The 13803-nt window shown below is 36.9% G+C and overlaps 1 protein-coding gene across 4 annotated transcripts in view; it reads left to right on the top strand.

Moving 5' to 3' along the window:
* The window catches only part of LOC141461907 (proton channel OtopLc-like), a 42614-nt gene that overhangs the window by 16925 nt on the left and 11886 nt on the right, over window positions 1-13803 (top strand). For 3 of the 4 annotated variants that reach the window (XM_074143354.1, XM_074143353.1, XM_074143355.1), the window contains exons 2-9: window positions 4313-4436; window positions 7032-7146; window positions 7619-7862; window positions 9360-9514; window positions 9680-9920; window positions 10057-10210; window positions 10399-10542; window positions 10966-11173. In XM_074143354.1, the coding sequence (XP_073999455.1) occupies window positions 4313-4436; window positions 7032-7146; window positions 7619-7862; window positions 9360-9514; window positions 9680-9920; window positions 10057-10210; window positions 10399-10542; window positions 10966-11173 (1385 nt within the window). Of the gene's footprint in view, window positions 1-4307; window positions 4437-7031; window positions 7147-7618; window positions 7863-9359; window positions 9515-9679; window positions 9921-10056; window positions 10211-10398; window positions 10543-10965; window positions 11174-13803 lie in introns of all 4 variants that reach the window. The other variant, XM_074143356.1, reaches the window with a different exon arrangement.

The following is a 13803-nucleotide window of genomic DNA, read 5'->3' as shown; positions in this document are numbered from 1 at the left end:
CCAAAGAACAATCTAAACAATGGGTTACCAAGGGGGAATCTGCGCCAAAAAAGGCGAAGACCGTTCCTTCGGCCGGAAAGATTATGGCGACTGTCTTTTGGGATTCGCAAGGAATAATCCTCATCGACTATCTGGAAAAGGGTAAAACTATTACAGGTGCATATTATTCATCGTTATTGGACCGTTTGAAAACCGAGCTGCAAGAAAAACGCCCACGATTGGCCCACAAAAAAAGTCCTTTTCCATCACGACAACGCACCAGCTCACACCTCAGCAGTTGTGGTCGCAAAATTAATGGAAATAGGGTTCCAACTCGTTTCACATCCCCCCATTCTCCAGACTTGGCTCCCTCGGACTACTATTTGTTCCCCAATATGAAGAAATGGCTGGCGGGAAAAATATTTTATTCAAACGAGGAGGTGATTGCAGAAACGAATGGCTATTTTTCAGACTTGGACAAATCCTATTATTCGGAAGGGATCAACAAACTAGAGCAGCGTTGGACGAAGTGTATAAGCCTAAAAGGAGACTATGTTGAAAAATAAAAAAGGTTTGCCCCAAAAAATTAAGTAGTTTTTATTTTTGCACGGACTTTTCAAACGACCCTCGTAAAAAATGAATTAATTTTAACGTTAATTAATCGAAATGTTTCAAAAATGTATGTTTTTCTTAATTTTTTTTTTTTTAAATACAGCTTCTTTAATTATTCATAACCTTGAAAATACGTATAATGGCCATTAAAAATGATTCCAACTGCATTGTGTTTATAGCAAATTATATTTAAATAAACTTAGTACAATTGCATGTTTTGCTAATAATTTGAAAAGATACAAAACATTTAATTAAGATTTTTTATATAAAAATAAAAGAAAAACAAAAATTTTTTGATCAATGGTAGCGACCTCTAAATATTAATCGATTTTGCTCTAATACGGACGAAACTTTTTGTTTTTAAATGAACTTTGATTTTCCGCCTGGCGCTCTTTAAAATTTAAAAGTCAACATTTTTTTGAAACACTCTAGTATACACACATAGACTAATTTTTGTAAAAACACTTTTTAGGACCTCAAAACGGATACTTATAGACAAAACTCAAAATAGAAAATTTGAATGAATGCAATACTTCCTCTTGAAAAAAAAAAAAAAAAAATACTAACCATATTTAATAAATTCAGTATAAACAGAAAAGTTGAATAATTTTGGTAAAAGAAGTTGTTGTGGTAGTAGGTCTATACTGGCACCAACAATCCAATGCATAAGGAGGTGTTTATGAGCAAGTTGATGCTATATTGAGGCTAAGCGAGGATGACATGTCCCGTTTGGAGATTCCACTTTCTATCTCTAACTCATAGCCAAGTCATTCTAACCACCTGTATCTTTTACCTTTTACAACTACACAGTCAGCGGTAGCATCTCTAATCACAAGACTTCACATCTCAGCAAACAGTACTATATAAAACTTTCCCTTGTTTTAATTTACATAATTTAAATTTTTATTTCTACTAAAAAGTTTGATTGACTTCAAGTTCTATAGTTTTACTAAAGTTGAGGGAAGCGTGACGCTGCCACGGGTCCAACTAAAAAATAAAAAAAAGTGATAGGCTTTACTTATCTATAATTTTATCCAAATTGAAAATAACTAACAGTATGAAAAAGCTGAAAGCGATTGGATAGCAGAATAAAATACGGCACAAAATAAAAAGTCAAAATAAACCATTGGAAGACTAACGCCTTACTCTTTACTAAACGAATACCCTTTCTCAACAGACAAATTAGTAACAACAATACTCTGATCCCGAAGTCTGACCAGGTTAAGTATCTGTGGTGGCGCAAGTGGCCACAATCAGAACTGCAAAAGAGATTAACCAAAGTATGTGCTCTTTCAAGCGAATAAAGTCAGCACCTTCAACGAGTGGAGGATGCTAGACAAGCTGTTATAAGCTGCGCTATCTATCAACCAAAAGAAATAACAACAAACAAAAACAAAAGAAATCCTTGGAGTTCACCAGCAAATTGATGTCCAGTACGCTGAGTATTCTCTTCAGACAATTCAAGCAGTCAACTTTACTTAACACGTTGGCGGACGGCCTGAATTTAGCTAGGGTACTTGATATAAGCACCCTCCGTAAATGCAATTTCCAGGTTTGTTAGATGAAATTGGACAAGAGGTTTTTGATACATCTTACTATATAATCGGTGAATATTACACCACGCACATCCCAAAATACCGAGGCCATAACCTTTCCAGCCGATTGTTGTGCTTTCGGCCGCTTTGGACGAGGTTCACCAGTTGCTGTCCACTCAGATGACAATCGTTTTGATTCCGGAGTGAAGTGATGGATCCATGTTTCATCACATATCGTCGCAAAAATTACGGTTTGTTACGTTTAAACATGGCCAAACACTGCTCAGAATCATCAACAAGTTCTTGTTTTTGGTCAACAGTGAGCAAACGCGGCACCCACTTTCAACAGAGCTTTCTCATAGTCAAATGCTCATGCAATATAAAACCAACACGTTCTTTTGATATCTTTACGATGTCAGCTAACTCACGCAACTTCATTTTTCGATCATTCAAAACGATTTTGTGGATTTTTTTTTAATGTTTTCTGGTGTTATCGCCTCATTTGGACGTCCACTGCGTTCTGCATCATCGGTGTCTCTACGACCACGTTTGAAGTCAGCAAACCAACGTTTTATTGTTGTTTCTGATGGAGCAGAGTACCCATAACACTTTTCAAGCCATTGCTTCGCTTGAACGGTCTTTTTTCCCATCAAGAAGCAGTGTAAAATTAAAACACGAAATTGTTTTTGATCCATTGTTTTGAAAATAACAAAAGTAGCGTCACTCTTAGCACAATAACTCACAAACTAATGAATAGAATATCATGAAATTTTAACAGCTGCCTTTTGAAGGTTAGTACTAACTGAAAAAGAGGTGAATGCAATAAAACTAGCGCCATCTATGTGTTAGGCCCGGGACTTTTCAGCCCATGTGTTAGCACCAAAAATATATACATAAAGAAAAAAAAATAACTGCATTAGCAGTACTGTTTCATATTGCTCAATTTTGCAATCGAAAGAGTTAGCTACTGCAATTGAAATGTACAGTAATACAATTCTGCCAATATTAACAATAAAAAGGTGGTAGTCGGATTCTTGTATATACAATGGACTTTGATTATATGTATAAATTATTTAATTTATAAATTTTTTCAAAATATTGACTATGAAATTTATAGAAAACGAATGCACTGCATATGCAGTGGTAACCCACTAGAACAAAGCGAAAGTACTGCATATGCAGTAGCTGTCCGCGAACGTGTTAAATATAAGCTTTAAGAACTACTGTGTCAGTTAATTATTTTACTGATCTTCTTGAATCGCTATATATTCCCTGGAACCCTCGCGGAACATGAGATTTCTCCAGTATTTGGGACTATAGAAACTCGCCTAGCACCAGTAATGGAAGTACAGTAGACTTAAGGGACGCAGTAAGTATCTCGAGGTGTAAAAATGTAATTTAACAATTTTCTAAAGACGAATCAGTATAGATGTTTTCGAAATTTGAGAAGTTACCTTGAAAAAGCTTTTAACGATATTAGATTAAAAACAAAACAAACAAATAATCTGAATGTAGCTCTTTGCTGCAGCCTTCCTTTGTAAATTAAGTTTTCCAACATAAGTGAACATAAGAAAATGAAACGCGAAGTGGAAAACAGAGTAGGAAATGCTGAATTCATCGCATTCTTCTAGACAAATATTTCAGACATTTTTGGGAAAAGTAGAAACATAGTTAGGCTAATGGGAACTACCACATTTTAGTTTTACGAAACAGTCATACTTCTAAATGAGCTTTAGTTCTGGTTGAAATGTTTTACTCTTCAGACTGACCCATACCCTAGCTTCAGATACTGATTTATGGTTAGTGTTTTTCATGAAATTAGTCCTCCTATAATAATGATTAAAATTTAAAGTGTAACACTAAAATCACAAGACCTCTTTGGAGAAATATTCAGAAAACTTTAAAAAATGTAGTCAGAAAAAGTTGTGTTCTTTTTTAGTTTTCAACTTCTGTATTCCGTTTTCTCAAATAAAAATCAACAGCTTTTGCTTGAAATTCAATTTAATTTTAGGAAGGTTACACTGCAAATTGAGTTTTTGATGAGTTGTTGCACAATAAACTTCATTTTATGACAATGACCCTTTATTAGAATTAGAGAATTGGATCCAAAGGAATATTTAATATTCCATATTTAAAATTTTTGTTTATTTGATTAATTTTGTAAAATTATTTATTTTTAAGATCAGTTTACAGTGAGAATGAGGCTGCAGACAGTCTGAACGGTGTGGACAGCTGCCGAAACTTGAAGAGCTCAACTTGTCCAATAACTGAAGTTGTCACGCGAGTAATGATCAAGCACAGACACGCCTTGTGAGTTAATATTCTCATTATCCTACTCCTAGCGGCTAATTTTCAATATTGAGTTTACACAAGCTGAAGACGGATCTGAGCACCTCTGAGTGCAAACATTGAATACAGTAAACATTTGAAGAAAGTAGCTTAACCACAAGTGTGAAACCCATGAACCACTTCGTTTTACTTTTCTACCAAAGTTTCAATTATGTTTCAATTCGCTCTAAATGGTAAAGCTGTCGAATGGAGCTGATTTTTCTTTGAATGGCTCTGCCATGAGTAAAATGTGCGAAGGATGTACATTTAAAAGAAGCCGTTTTCGAGAAAACCTCATGAAAGTGAAAAATTAACTCTGAAAATGGTTATTTAAACGAAGAATTTTAGCAAAACATCATTTCGATATTAGGCAACTATTGTTAATATTTAGCAAAGGCTTTAATTTAGCAAACATTTTTAAAGCAGAAAGGCTTTAATCCATATATCAGGAAGGAGTTCACAAAATTTTTATAGGTACCCAAAGCATGTTATGTTCATAATCAATACAATAAAATAACTTGTACATACTATGTCATCATAGTCCAGCAACTGCTATTGGCAATAGGAACTCGGTAAATGTAAAGAATAGTTACCCGGGGGTGTGGCCTAATTCGAAGTGATTCTGATTCGCTGTTACTATAGAACCCGCCATATTCAAATATAAATATAAAACTATTTCTTTATTTTATATTTACATTTAAATCTGGCGGGTTATATGGTAACAGCGAATCAGAATCACTTCGATTTATTTATTTAAGATTGATAATTTTATTTAAACCCCCCTTTATGTGGGGGCTTTGCCCCCACACCCCCTGATTTATTTATTTCTTAATGGGGGGCTTCCCCCCACACCCCCCTCCTAACCTACCTAATCACCCTCAATTTTTTTAATTTGAGTCACAAGATTCATTACAATAATTACAAAGAACAACACAAAAGAAACTTACCTTATTCTGTGGAGTCCTTTTCCTGAGGAGGGTATACTTGGCGGGGTTGAATAGCCTCGGCACCTCCAACCATGCTTATCAATCGCACTATTTTTTTTTGTTATTTTCATATCACATCCACACTTCGGACATACATATCTCCTACTGATCAAACCAACATCCATACAAAATTTTAAAACATTCATTACTCCATCCTCACTCACACTACAATCATGCTTTAATTTTTAAAAAAAACTGCAAATTTAAAACGCTCATGCTCATAAAGTTACAAAAAAAAAGGCACCTCAAGTCACAAACAGGGCACTCGCGGGAACTAATAATACATTAAAAAGGAAGCAGTTACTATGCAGTAAGTGTACTGCGCATGCGCGCGAAACAAGAGTTACGAAATTCGCACAATCCGAAACAGTTCATTGGCGGGAAGTAGTTTAAAAACTCAACGGTAAGTGCGCTGTACTGCGCATGCCCTAAAAATAAACAGGCCACACCATCGGGTAACTATTCTTTACATTAGCCTAGGAACTCAGATCTTATGTCTTCTTCTGGCGATTCAATGGTCACATTGACTAAATTACTTATCGTCCATCACATTTTCGGTCGATTTTGACTTGATTACCGGAAAAATCTGAAATTAATGAAATGAATAAACTAGACCATGTTCGAAAAGCAAAGCAACAATTAATGTAAAAAAAAAAAAAATAAAAGTAAGTAAAAGGCTGTTTACCTGCCAAAATTAGTTTCTCAAAATTTGTATAACTCTAAAATGAAATCTATTATAAGTTACTATGGTAATAAATCTATAAAAATAAAAATATAAAGCAATATTTTATATTAAAACAAAAGAATATAAATTCTTGCCCAATTTAATGCAATGAGGTATAATATTCTATATAATTCAAGAAATGGCTGCGTTATACACTAGCTTTATAATTCAAAATTCTGATTTCCTCTAAATTTAGTTTATTATGAATGATGAGTCTAGTTGATTTTTAATGATGATCAATTAGAATTATTCTTGTACACTAGGTAGGGATTAATGATGTGATAGAATTTTGCATTTAATTTTTAACAGAGTCTGTTTAAATTTTATTCTTGTCTCAATTTTGTAATTTCTTAGCCGAATCCTTAATTTTAAAGGTCAAAGGTAATTGTTTATTTCCATCAGTTCACCAAATAACAGTTTTTCTTTCTTTTTTGAGTTTTTCCAGTAATCATTGCAACAATTTTAATTTATTTCGAATGACTTTGAACCAATTTTTAAATGTTTAATTCAGGTCTTAGTTGATCTGAAGTGAAGACATCTACAGGGTGCTGAAAGTGCTCATGATGAAATACTCTATGGAGTTGGCATTGAAAATAATGTTGATGAAATTACTTCAAAATCAAAACAAAGAAAGAATGAAAGACAAAAGATGTTTAAGTAGATACAGAAAACGATAATGAAGCTCAAGGAAAAAAAAAAAATTTGAAAGGGAAAACGTCAGAATTAGCTGAAGAAGAAGACTCTATCGCAATATTTGTTCTTTACGAAAGAGATATTAAAAATCTTAATTACAATCATGCTGATATGTTCATCTTACTGCAACTTTGTTTTGTATTTACTGATATTGTCTGTGTGATATGTTTGTAGCTGTCAACTATGGATCTTGCTGAGCTCGCTATACGGCAAACTGTTGCTGGTGTTGATGGTCGCTTTCAGCCTTGTGGAGGTTATGGACAATCCTATCACCTTACTCTCCTTGCAGGCGAGTACATTCTTAAAGTATTGCAATTTTAGTTTAACTCGTTCATCGAAACTACCGGTGCTGATGAATGGTTAAATGGTACCAGAGTTTACAACAGTAAGGGAATACTGGTGGTAGTATGGAGACGTTTCTTGGACGGTAAAATGGTGCAAAAAGAAATGGCGGCAACGATCTTATTATGTAGTTACCTTATACTACCAGTGTTAGATTCTATCGGTATGCTTTACTCGGTCCACCCTAGCCCAATTCAAGCTGAGAATGCTGTGGTAACTGGGTGAAGTTCAACTTTTTTCTCCACAGAGAACATTGATTTTTGGTGCTTTCTGGGATATCACCGTTCCTCAAAAATATTGCTTTAATTTAATGAACCTACATAATAATGAAGCTAAAATTGAGGACTTGAAAGCTTTGAGAAATATAGTTGGAAAAAGCTGTGAGAATTTTTAATAACTGATTACATTTTATTTTCCAGGGGGTGTATCTGATGTACCTGTACGTGGGCAGTATTGCTGTCATTATTTCCATCTACATCTGGGTGCTAGTTGACTCTTGTTCATCATTGTCTTCTCTGGACGAGGAGTCCATCACGGCCAGCGTGGTCCGGGACGCAGATCTGGCGTCTTTCCCGTTGTCCAAATTTGGATCACTAAAGAAAGCGCACATATCCAGACAACAAACCACGGACACCAGCTTCTATCTGCGTATTGGTGCTCTAGGTATGGTAGGTTTCACTGTAACAAGTGAAAGAAATGATAATTGGGTATAGCTAAGCCTGGAATACAAGTTCAATGCTCTCATTATCCTCAATAATTTTATATAAATCTAATAAGAAAATTAAAATATTTGGCCGAACGTTATTTAGTTTGAACCAAAAAATTTGTTTGAAATTGAAAACAACGCTTTGACCATTTTTTTTTTGTTCTATCTAGAAGTCAGAAGTCATAGAAAGTATATCAGGAGAACCATTCCTGATGATTTATTTCATTCATAGTTACAAAAAACTTACTATCATATACTTTCCTCAAATTACCCTAAAGAATCCATTGGAAATATCACTATTTTAAGATTCATCAATTTATTTTTAACTATTTTAATTCTATGAAGATAAAGGCTAACTGAAATTTAACAATGCTAAGTTCTGCAGTTATTCGAATGCTTGTTAGGATTTTTCTTATCAGCTTCCCCTTAAAGCCTCATCAACTTGACGTTAATCTGTTTTTTTTTTAAATGTGCGAATCATCAGTTAATTTTTCAAATCAATGCTTAGATAGACAGACATATTCATGGTCCTTAGACCGTCTGAAGAGTCGTCAAACACCAAAAAAAAATTTATAATTAGCAACTCAGGCTTCAAAAAACACTTTATATAAATAAATAAAAAATCATACTTCTTGCTAAGGAGAAAAAACTATAAAAAACACAAAAGAAAGAGTTACAAAGAAGCATCTAATCCATACGGAATAATGTAAAGAACAATAATAACAAAGAGGTGAGAAATAAACATAAATAAAAAACTTATAAGAAGACAACCTTAACTGAAGTAAATAAATGAAAAACATATAAAACCATGAAGTTTATACTTAATCGACATTACATATTTTAAATATAATAATAATTATTGCAAATTTTGAAATAATTTAATAGTTAAACTCCGATATTAGGAGGAATCTATATTGCCAAGCTTCTTTGCAAAATTCGATCAGACTTAGCCAATCCTTCCCATCCAAATATTCAATAAATTCATCAAAATTTAGACTGCGTTTTTTAAAAAAATTTACGCGGAACTCAATCAGAATAGGGCAGATTGCTATAAAGTGGAACACAGTTTCTTTGTCTCTCAGATTACAGAGAGAGCACAATTTTACTTCTTTAGTAAAAGAATAACCATTTAACTACATAAGCTCGCCTCTGGCCTTCACAATCCACCCTATAGACCGTCAACGCTTAACTGTAGACTAATCAGACATTTTCCCCTGAGCTCTTACAAAGAGCGCAGAGTATTTTGAGCAGCTGAACATTCTATATTGTAATATGGTGTTAGTAAACATGTGAAAAATAAGCATGTGGATGAGAATTGAAATGCTTTTAACTTCTTTAATTACAAAAACTGTCTTTTTTATTGCACATTCCGTTAGAAAATAATTTATATAAAACATTCAATGTACGCCACTATTAAAACAAAATGCTAATTCGTTGTTTTTTACGTTTTTCAGCGTTCGGTCTGGGCACGCTGGTCTTCAACGGCCTGGAGATGGCCATGCATTCCATGATGGAAGGTCCTTGTCTGAACGATGTTGTCTTCGTCCATCCAGTTTTGCATGGTTTATTCACATTCTTACAGATGCATTTTCTTTTTGTCAATTCTCAGGTGGGTTATCCAGTTATTTCTTACTTCTCCTAACACTTCTAGTGAGCAATAAGAGCAATCTTGCAGATTTTTTTTTGGAGTTAAAAGTTTTGAACACTTGGCTCTCTCTAACCAGCCTGCAGCATTAACATTTTAAATTATTTCAATTTTATTTTCTGTACACAGGTGGTAGTGGAAAAATTTGGTTTAATAGCACGTTTTGGCTTCATGCATCTAGCTGCTACAAATCTAGCGCTATGGATACGCCTAGTGATCTGGGAAAGTGGCATGGAATGGATCTATTTTATTTATCTTGCCATCAGCGGCAGTTATGTCAACTCTGTGCCAACGCCGCTACAGCTTAAAGGCTTTCCAAAATCGCTGACTTTTTTCAAACACGTCAGGAGTACTAGATCTTTGACGCTAGGTAACTGAAACTGCTAACTCATGTTTGCAAAGTACTATACTGTTGATAAAACAAAACACACACCAAAACGGAATCTACATAAAGTGCAATTTACATTTGTTAATTAACACTAAGCATTTTTTGATTTGTTTTGCAGCTAATGCGACAGGGCTAAGGGATACATATAATCCAGTATCGGATGTACATATCGCACAAGTGGTAGCCTTACACGACTGTTTAAACACGAATACTTTAGGCCAGTTGTGGACTTCGTCCATGCCATTCTTGTATCCATTTATCGTACAATTTAGGTAAGTGCCTCAATCATTGCGATTCTAAATCTACTAATACATTTGTACAAACTAGGTGCTGAAGAAAACAATAAATTTGACGAAACGTTAGCGAAAAATTAGTTTGCTTCTATCAGTCCACAATATTTAATTTCTAACGATTACAAAAAAGAACTACTATTTATTTATTTGTATACGTTTTGTTTCAGCATCATCGCGGCTGGGGTCACATACGTAATGGGACAGAATGTTGGGAAGGAAAAGATATATTCTAAATCTTTGAAAGTGAAGAAATTACACCAACACAGTGTACTAAATACACGTCATACTGCGTGCACACACGAAAGATGTCGGTATGTATCTCACACGACTTTTTTTCACGGCAATTCCCAAGTAGAATTGCTTTGATTGAACTGTTCTATAGCCTTTAAAAAAAAGAAGCACTTTAGGTCTTGTAAAATGGCAGCCGTTAACCAGGTAACATTTAAAAACTTTGAAAAAGAGAGATAACTTTATCTAACTGAGGAACAACGCCTCTTGCATGTGGGGAAAGGCAAATCGAATCCTAAGAAGACCATGTAAGATTACTACAACAGCAGTATCAGACCAAGAGGATGGCACATTCAATTCAATTCAATTGATTCAATTCCAGTTAAACCTATTTTTTTTTTTTTTTTTTTAATAAAAATGGCTGTATATTCACGCCCCAGAATGTCTCTTTTGTATTATTTCTATTACTATTTATGGCAGCAAACATATTTCCTTGTATGTTTCAGTGGGACACAGATTGATTGCAGCGGTTCCAGCAAGGGTCTGTTTCTGGGTCTGCTGTGTGTAGTGGTGTCCATTGTGATCATCATTATCTTTCTTGTGGTCAAGGAGGATGAACATTTCTCCGATGAGACTCTGTACTGGATCACTTCAGGCACTGTTGCTGCTATACTCACCATCAGTCTGATTGCCACAGTGCCTGCACTTGTCCAGGTAACTCATATCAACTAGTGATTTTTATTAAATATTAGATTTTGTTCCAAATAAGAAGATTCTATCAATGTTGCTGGAGTAGTGAAGAGAATAGACTATATCTTAAGCAAGGTTTACATGCACGATTTTGTTGGTCTCTTCCATACAACAATTGCTGCTTGATGTCTCGACCAAAAAATCTTCATCTTTTTGTTGGCATTCTCTCATCTTTTGCCTTTTTAAACCTTCTGAATTTGCTGCATTAAAATAATATTTTTTGTAATAATAACATTTTCATTTATATAGATTATTACCTGAAATGTTTGAATCCTCATCACTATATAATACTGTAAAGTTTTTTGTCCTTTTACTAAAAACTTCACAACTACAACTAGTGCCTGCCACTAGTTAATTTAATAATATGTGGGTTTGATTAATAATAATACTCGCTAAATTTGTAAGTAATAACCTGATTTATTAGCACATTAACATCACTCACATTAACATTTACTAACAACTAACGCTATTCATTACAGTTACCATTTACAACAGTCCCAACAGTTTACTGTTACTTACTCACTACGTAACGCCACAAGACTGTTCCACGACTGACCACTGATCCGCAATGCACCGAATTGCACTAGTCTCAGCTGCACTAACACAGCTCTACTCACTAACTGACTAACCGCCTAACTGGCTAACTCCGAAGCACTCCGCAACACTGACTCTCTCAAAAACTATCACTTCCAAAGTGTCTCTCCAAAACTAACTCAAAGACTAACTTCTCAAAACTCACTCAAAGACTAACTAAAAAAAACTGACTTCTCCAGCTGTGTCTGCCTCCCTTTAACTGCGACTGCCCCACTCCGTTTGTATCACGCCCACCGGCCGCTCACTGGCTGAGGAAAACACATGCTGCCACCACCCCAACTGGGGCCGCCCTCATCCAACACTCTGACTTACTCCAACCTGCCGCTCATTGGCTGGAAAACACATACCGCCACCACCTCAGCTGGGGCCGCCTCCTCCAATTGTCTGTCTCACTCCTACCTGTCAATCACTGGCTGGGGAAACACATACTTCCACCACCCCAACTGGAGGCCACCACAGCGGTGGTCCGTTACAGGCTACGGTCACTAAACTCCTACAACAATCTAGCCCTTTCTCCTCTGGTTCAGGTAGAGACCGGCCTTTTGTTTACACAGTGTCTGCCTGTTACCGACTTTGGTCGCTTAACCCCTAGAACAATCTAGGCCTTCCTTTTCTAGCTCAGGTAGAGACCGGCCCTTTTTGTTTACACAGTGGTGGCCTGTTACCGACTTTGGTCGCTCAACCCCTAGAACAATCTAGGCCTTTCTTCTCGCCCAGGTCAACTTCGTTACACTGCCCCCCTCTTAGAACTGTTCGTCGCGAACAGAAGTCTCCTTAGTGTCGTAGGGCAGCAATCGGTGCAAGTGTACCACCTTCATCTTGGATCTGGGCGTACGTTGGATCTCGAACACCAGGTCGTTGAGCCGTGAGACAATGGTGTACGATCCTTCCCAGTAACTTAGGTGGTTTTCTCTTTTTGCGGACACGCTTATACGACCAAATTTTCTCACCTCTCTGGCACGTTCTTCTGATGACCTACCTGTCATAGAATGTCCTCGTCCGGTCACTGTCCTGTTTCATTCTGTCGCGTACCTTTCCTCGTGCAGCTCTCCACTTCCGGCGAAGTTCCACAGCATAGCTACTCACGTCCGAATCGTCCGTTCCTGGGCTGCCAAATGAAAGTTCACTGGGTAGTGGAAGCTCCCTACCGAACACAACGCTAGCAGGTGTTCGGCCAGTGGTCTCGAGAACTGCCGATCTGTACGCCTTCTTTATAGGGGGTGTATGTACATCCCAATTCTCCTGTTGATCTTTCCTTAAAGACCTCTGATGGCCTTCTAGGGTCCTGTTAATTTGCTCCACCATGCCGTCAGAGTGAGGGTGTAGCAGGGTTTTCCTTGTTCTGCTGACGCCGAGGTTCTGGTAGACCGTCGATGCTGCAGCTGCCGTTGACGCGTCCTGATCTGCTACGTTGTGGGCCTCTGCCCACTCACTGAAATGGTCCATCGCAACCGGAATGTAGCGCATCTCTCTTCTGGAATCATGAGAGGGTCCTGCCATATCGCTGGCTATCCTCTTGCACGGAGTTCCTACCTTGTCCTGCCTCAGGGCGCCACTGGTTCCTCGGCTGGTTCTCTTCATTGCTACCCACTCGGTGCTACGACTACCCCAGTCTACACCGTCCTCGTGGTAGCCTACCAAAGAGAACCGCTGCCTTCGCTTGGCCAATGCCCTCTTCACTGCAAGATGGATCCCGGTGTTACCTCCGTGGATGTCCGATAGCCCTTCGTCCCTTTGCGATCCTGGCAGGAGTTCTTGAACTCCCTCTTCTTTCCTCGCTGTCCACGCTTCAAGGCTCCCTTCCACACTTGGTTTAACATTGGTTCCCTTACCTTGGTTTTGCTCTTCCTGTCTGCTGCAGTTTTCCAGCTCTCCTATTCTTTCTTTTGCCCACGCAGCTTCTCGCTTTTCTACACAGCTAATCTTCCTTTACCCTGGTCACCTTTTAAGTCTGACCTGCTATCTACATCATCCTTGCTGCCTTCGTCTTCTTTTTGGAC

This window comes from Rhodnius prolixus, unplaced genomic scaffold (assembly GCF_049639745.1).
Source record: "Rhodnius prolixus isolate KJV_2025 unplaced genomic scaffold, Rpr scaffold_12, whole genome shotgun sequence".
NCBI classification, from domain to species: domain Eukaryota; kingdom Metazoa; phylum Arthropoda; class Insecta; order Hemiptera; family Reduviidae; genus Rhodnius; species Rhodnius prolixus.
The sequence above is the reverse complement of the archived record's forward strand: the minus strand, read 5'-3'. Positions and strand labels throughout refer to the sequence as shown.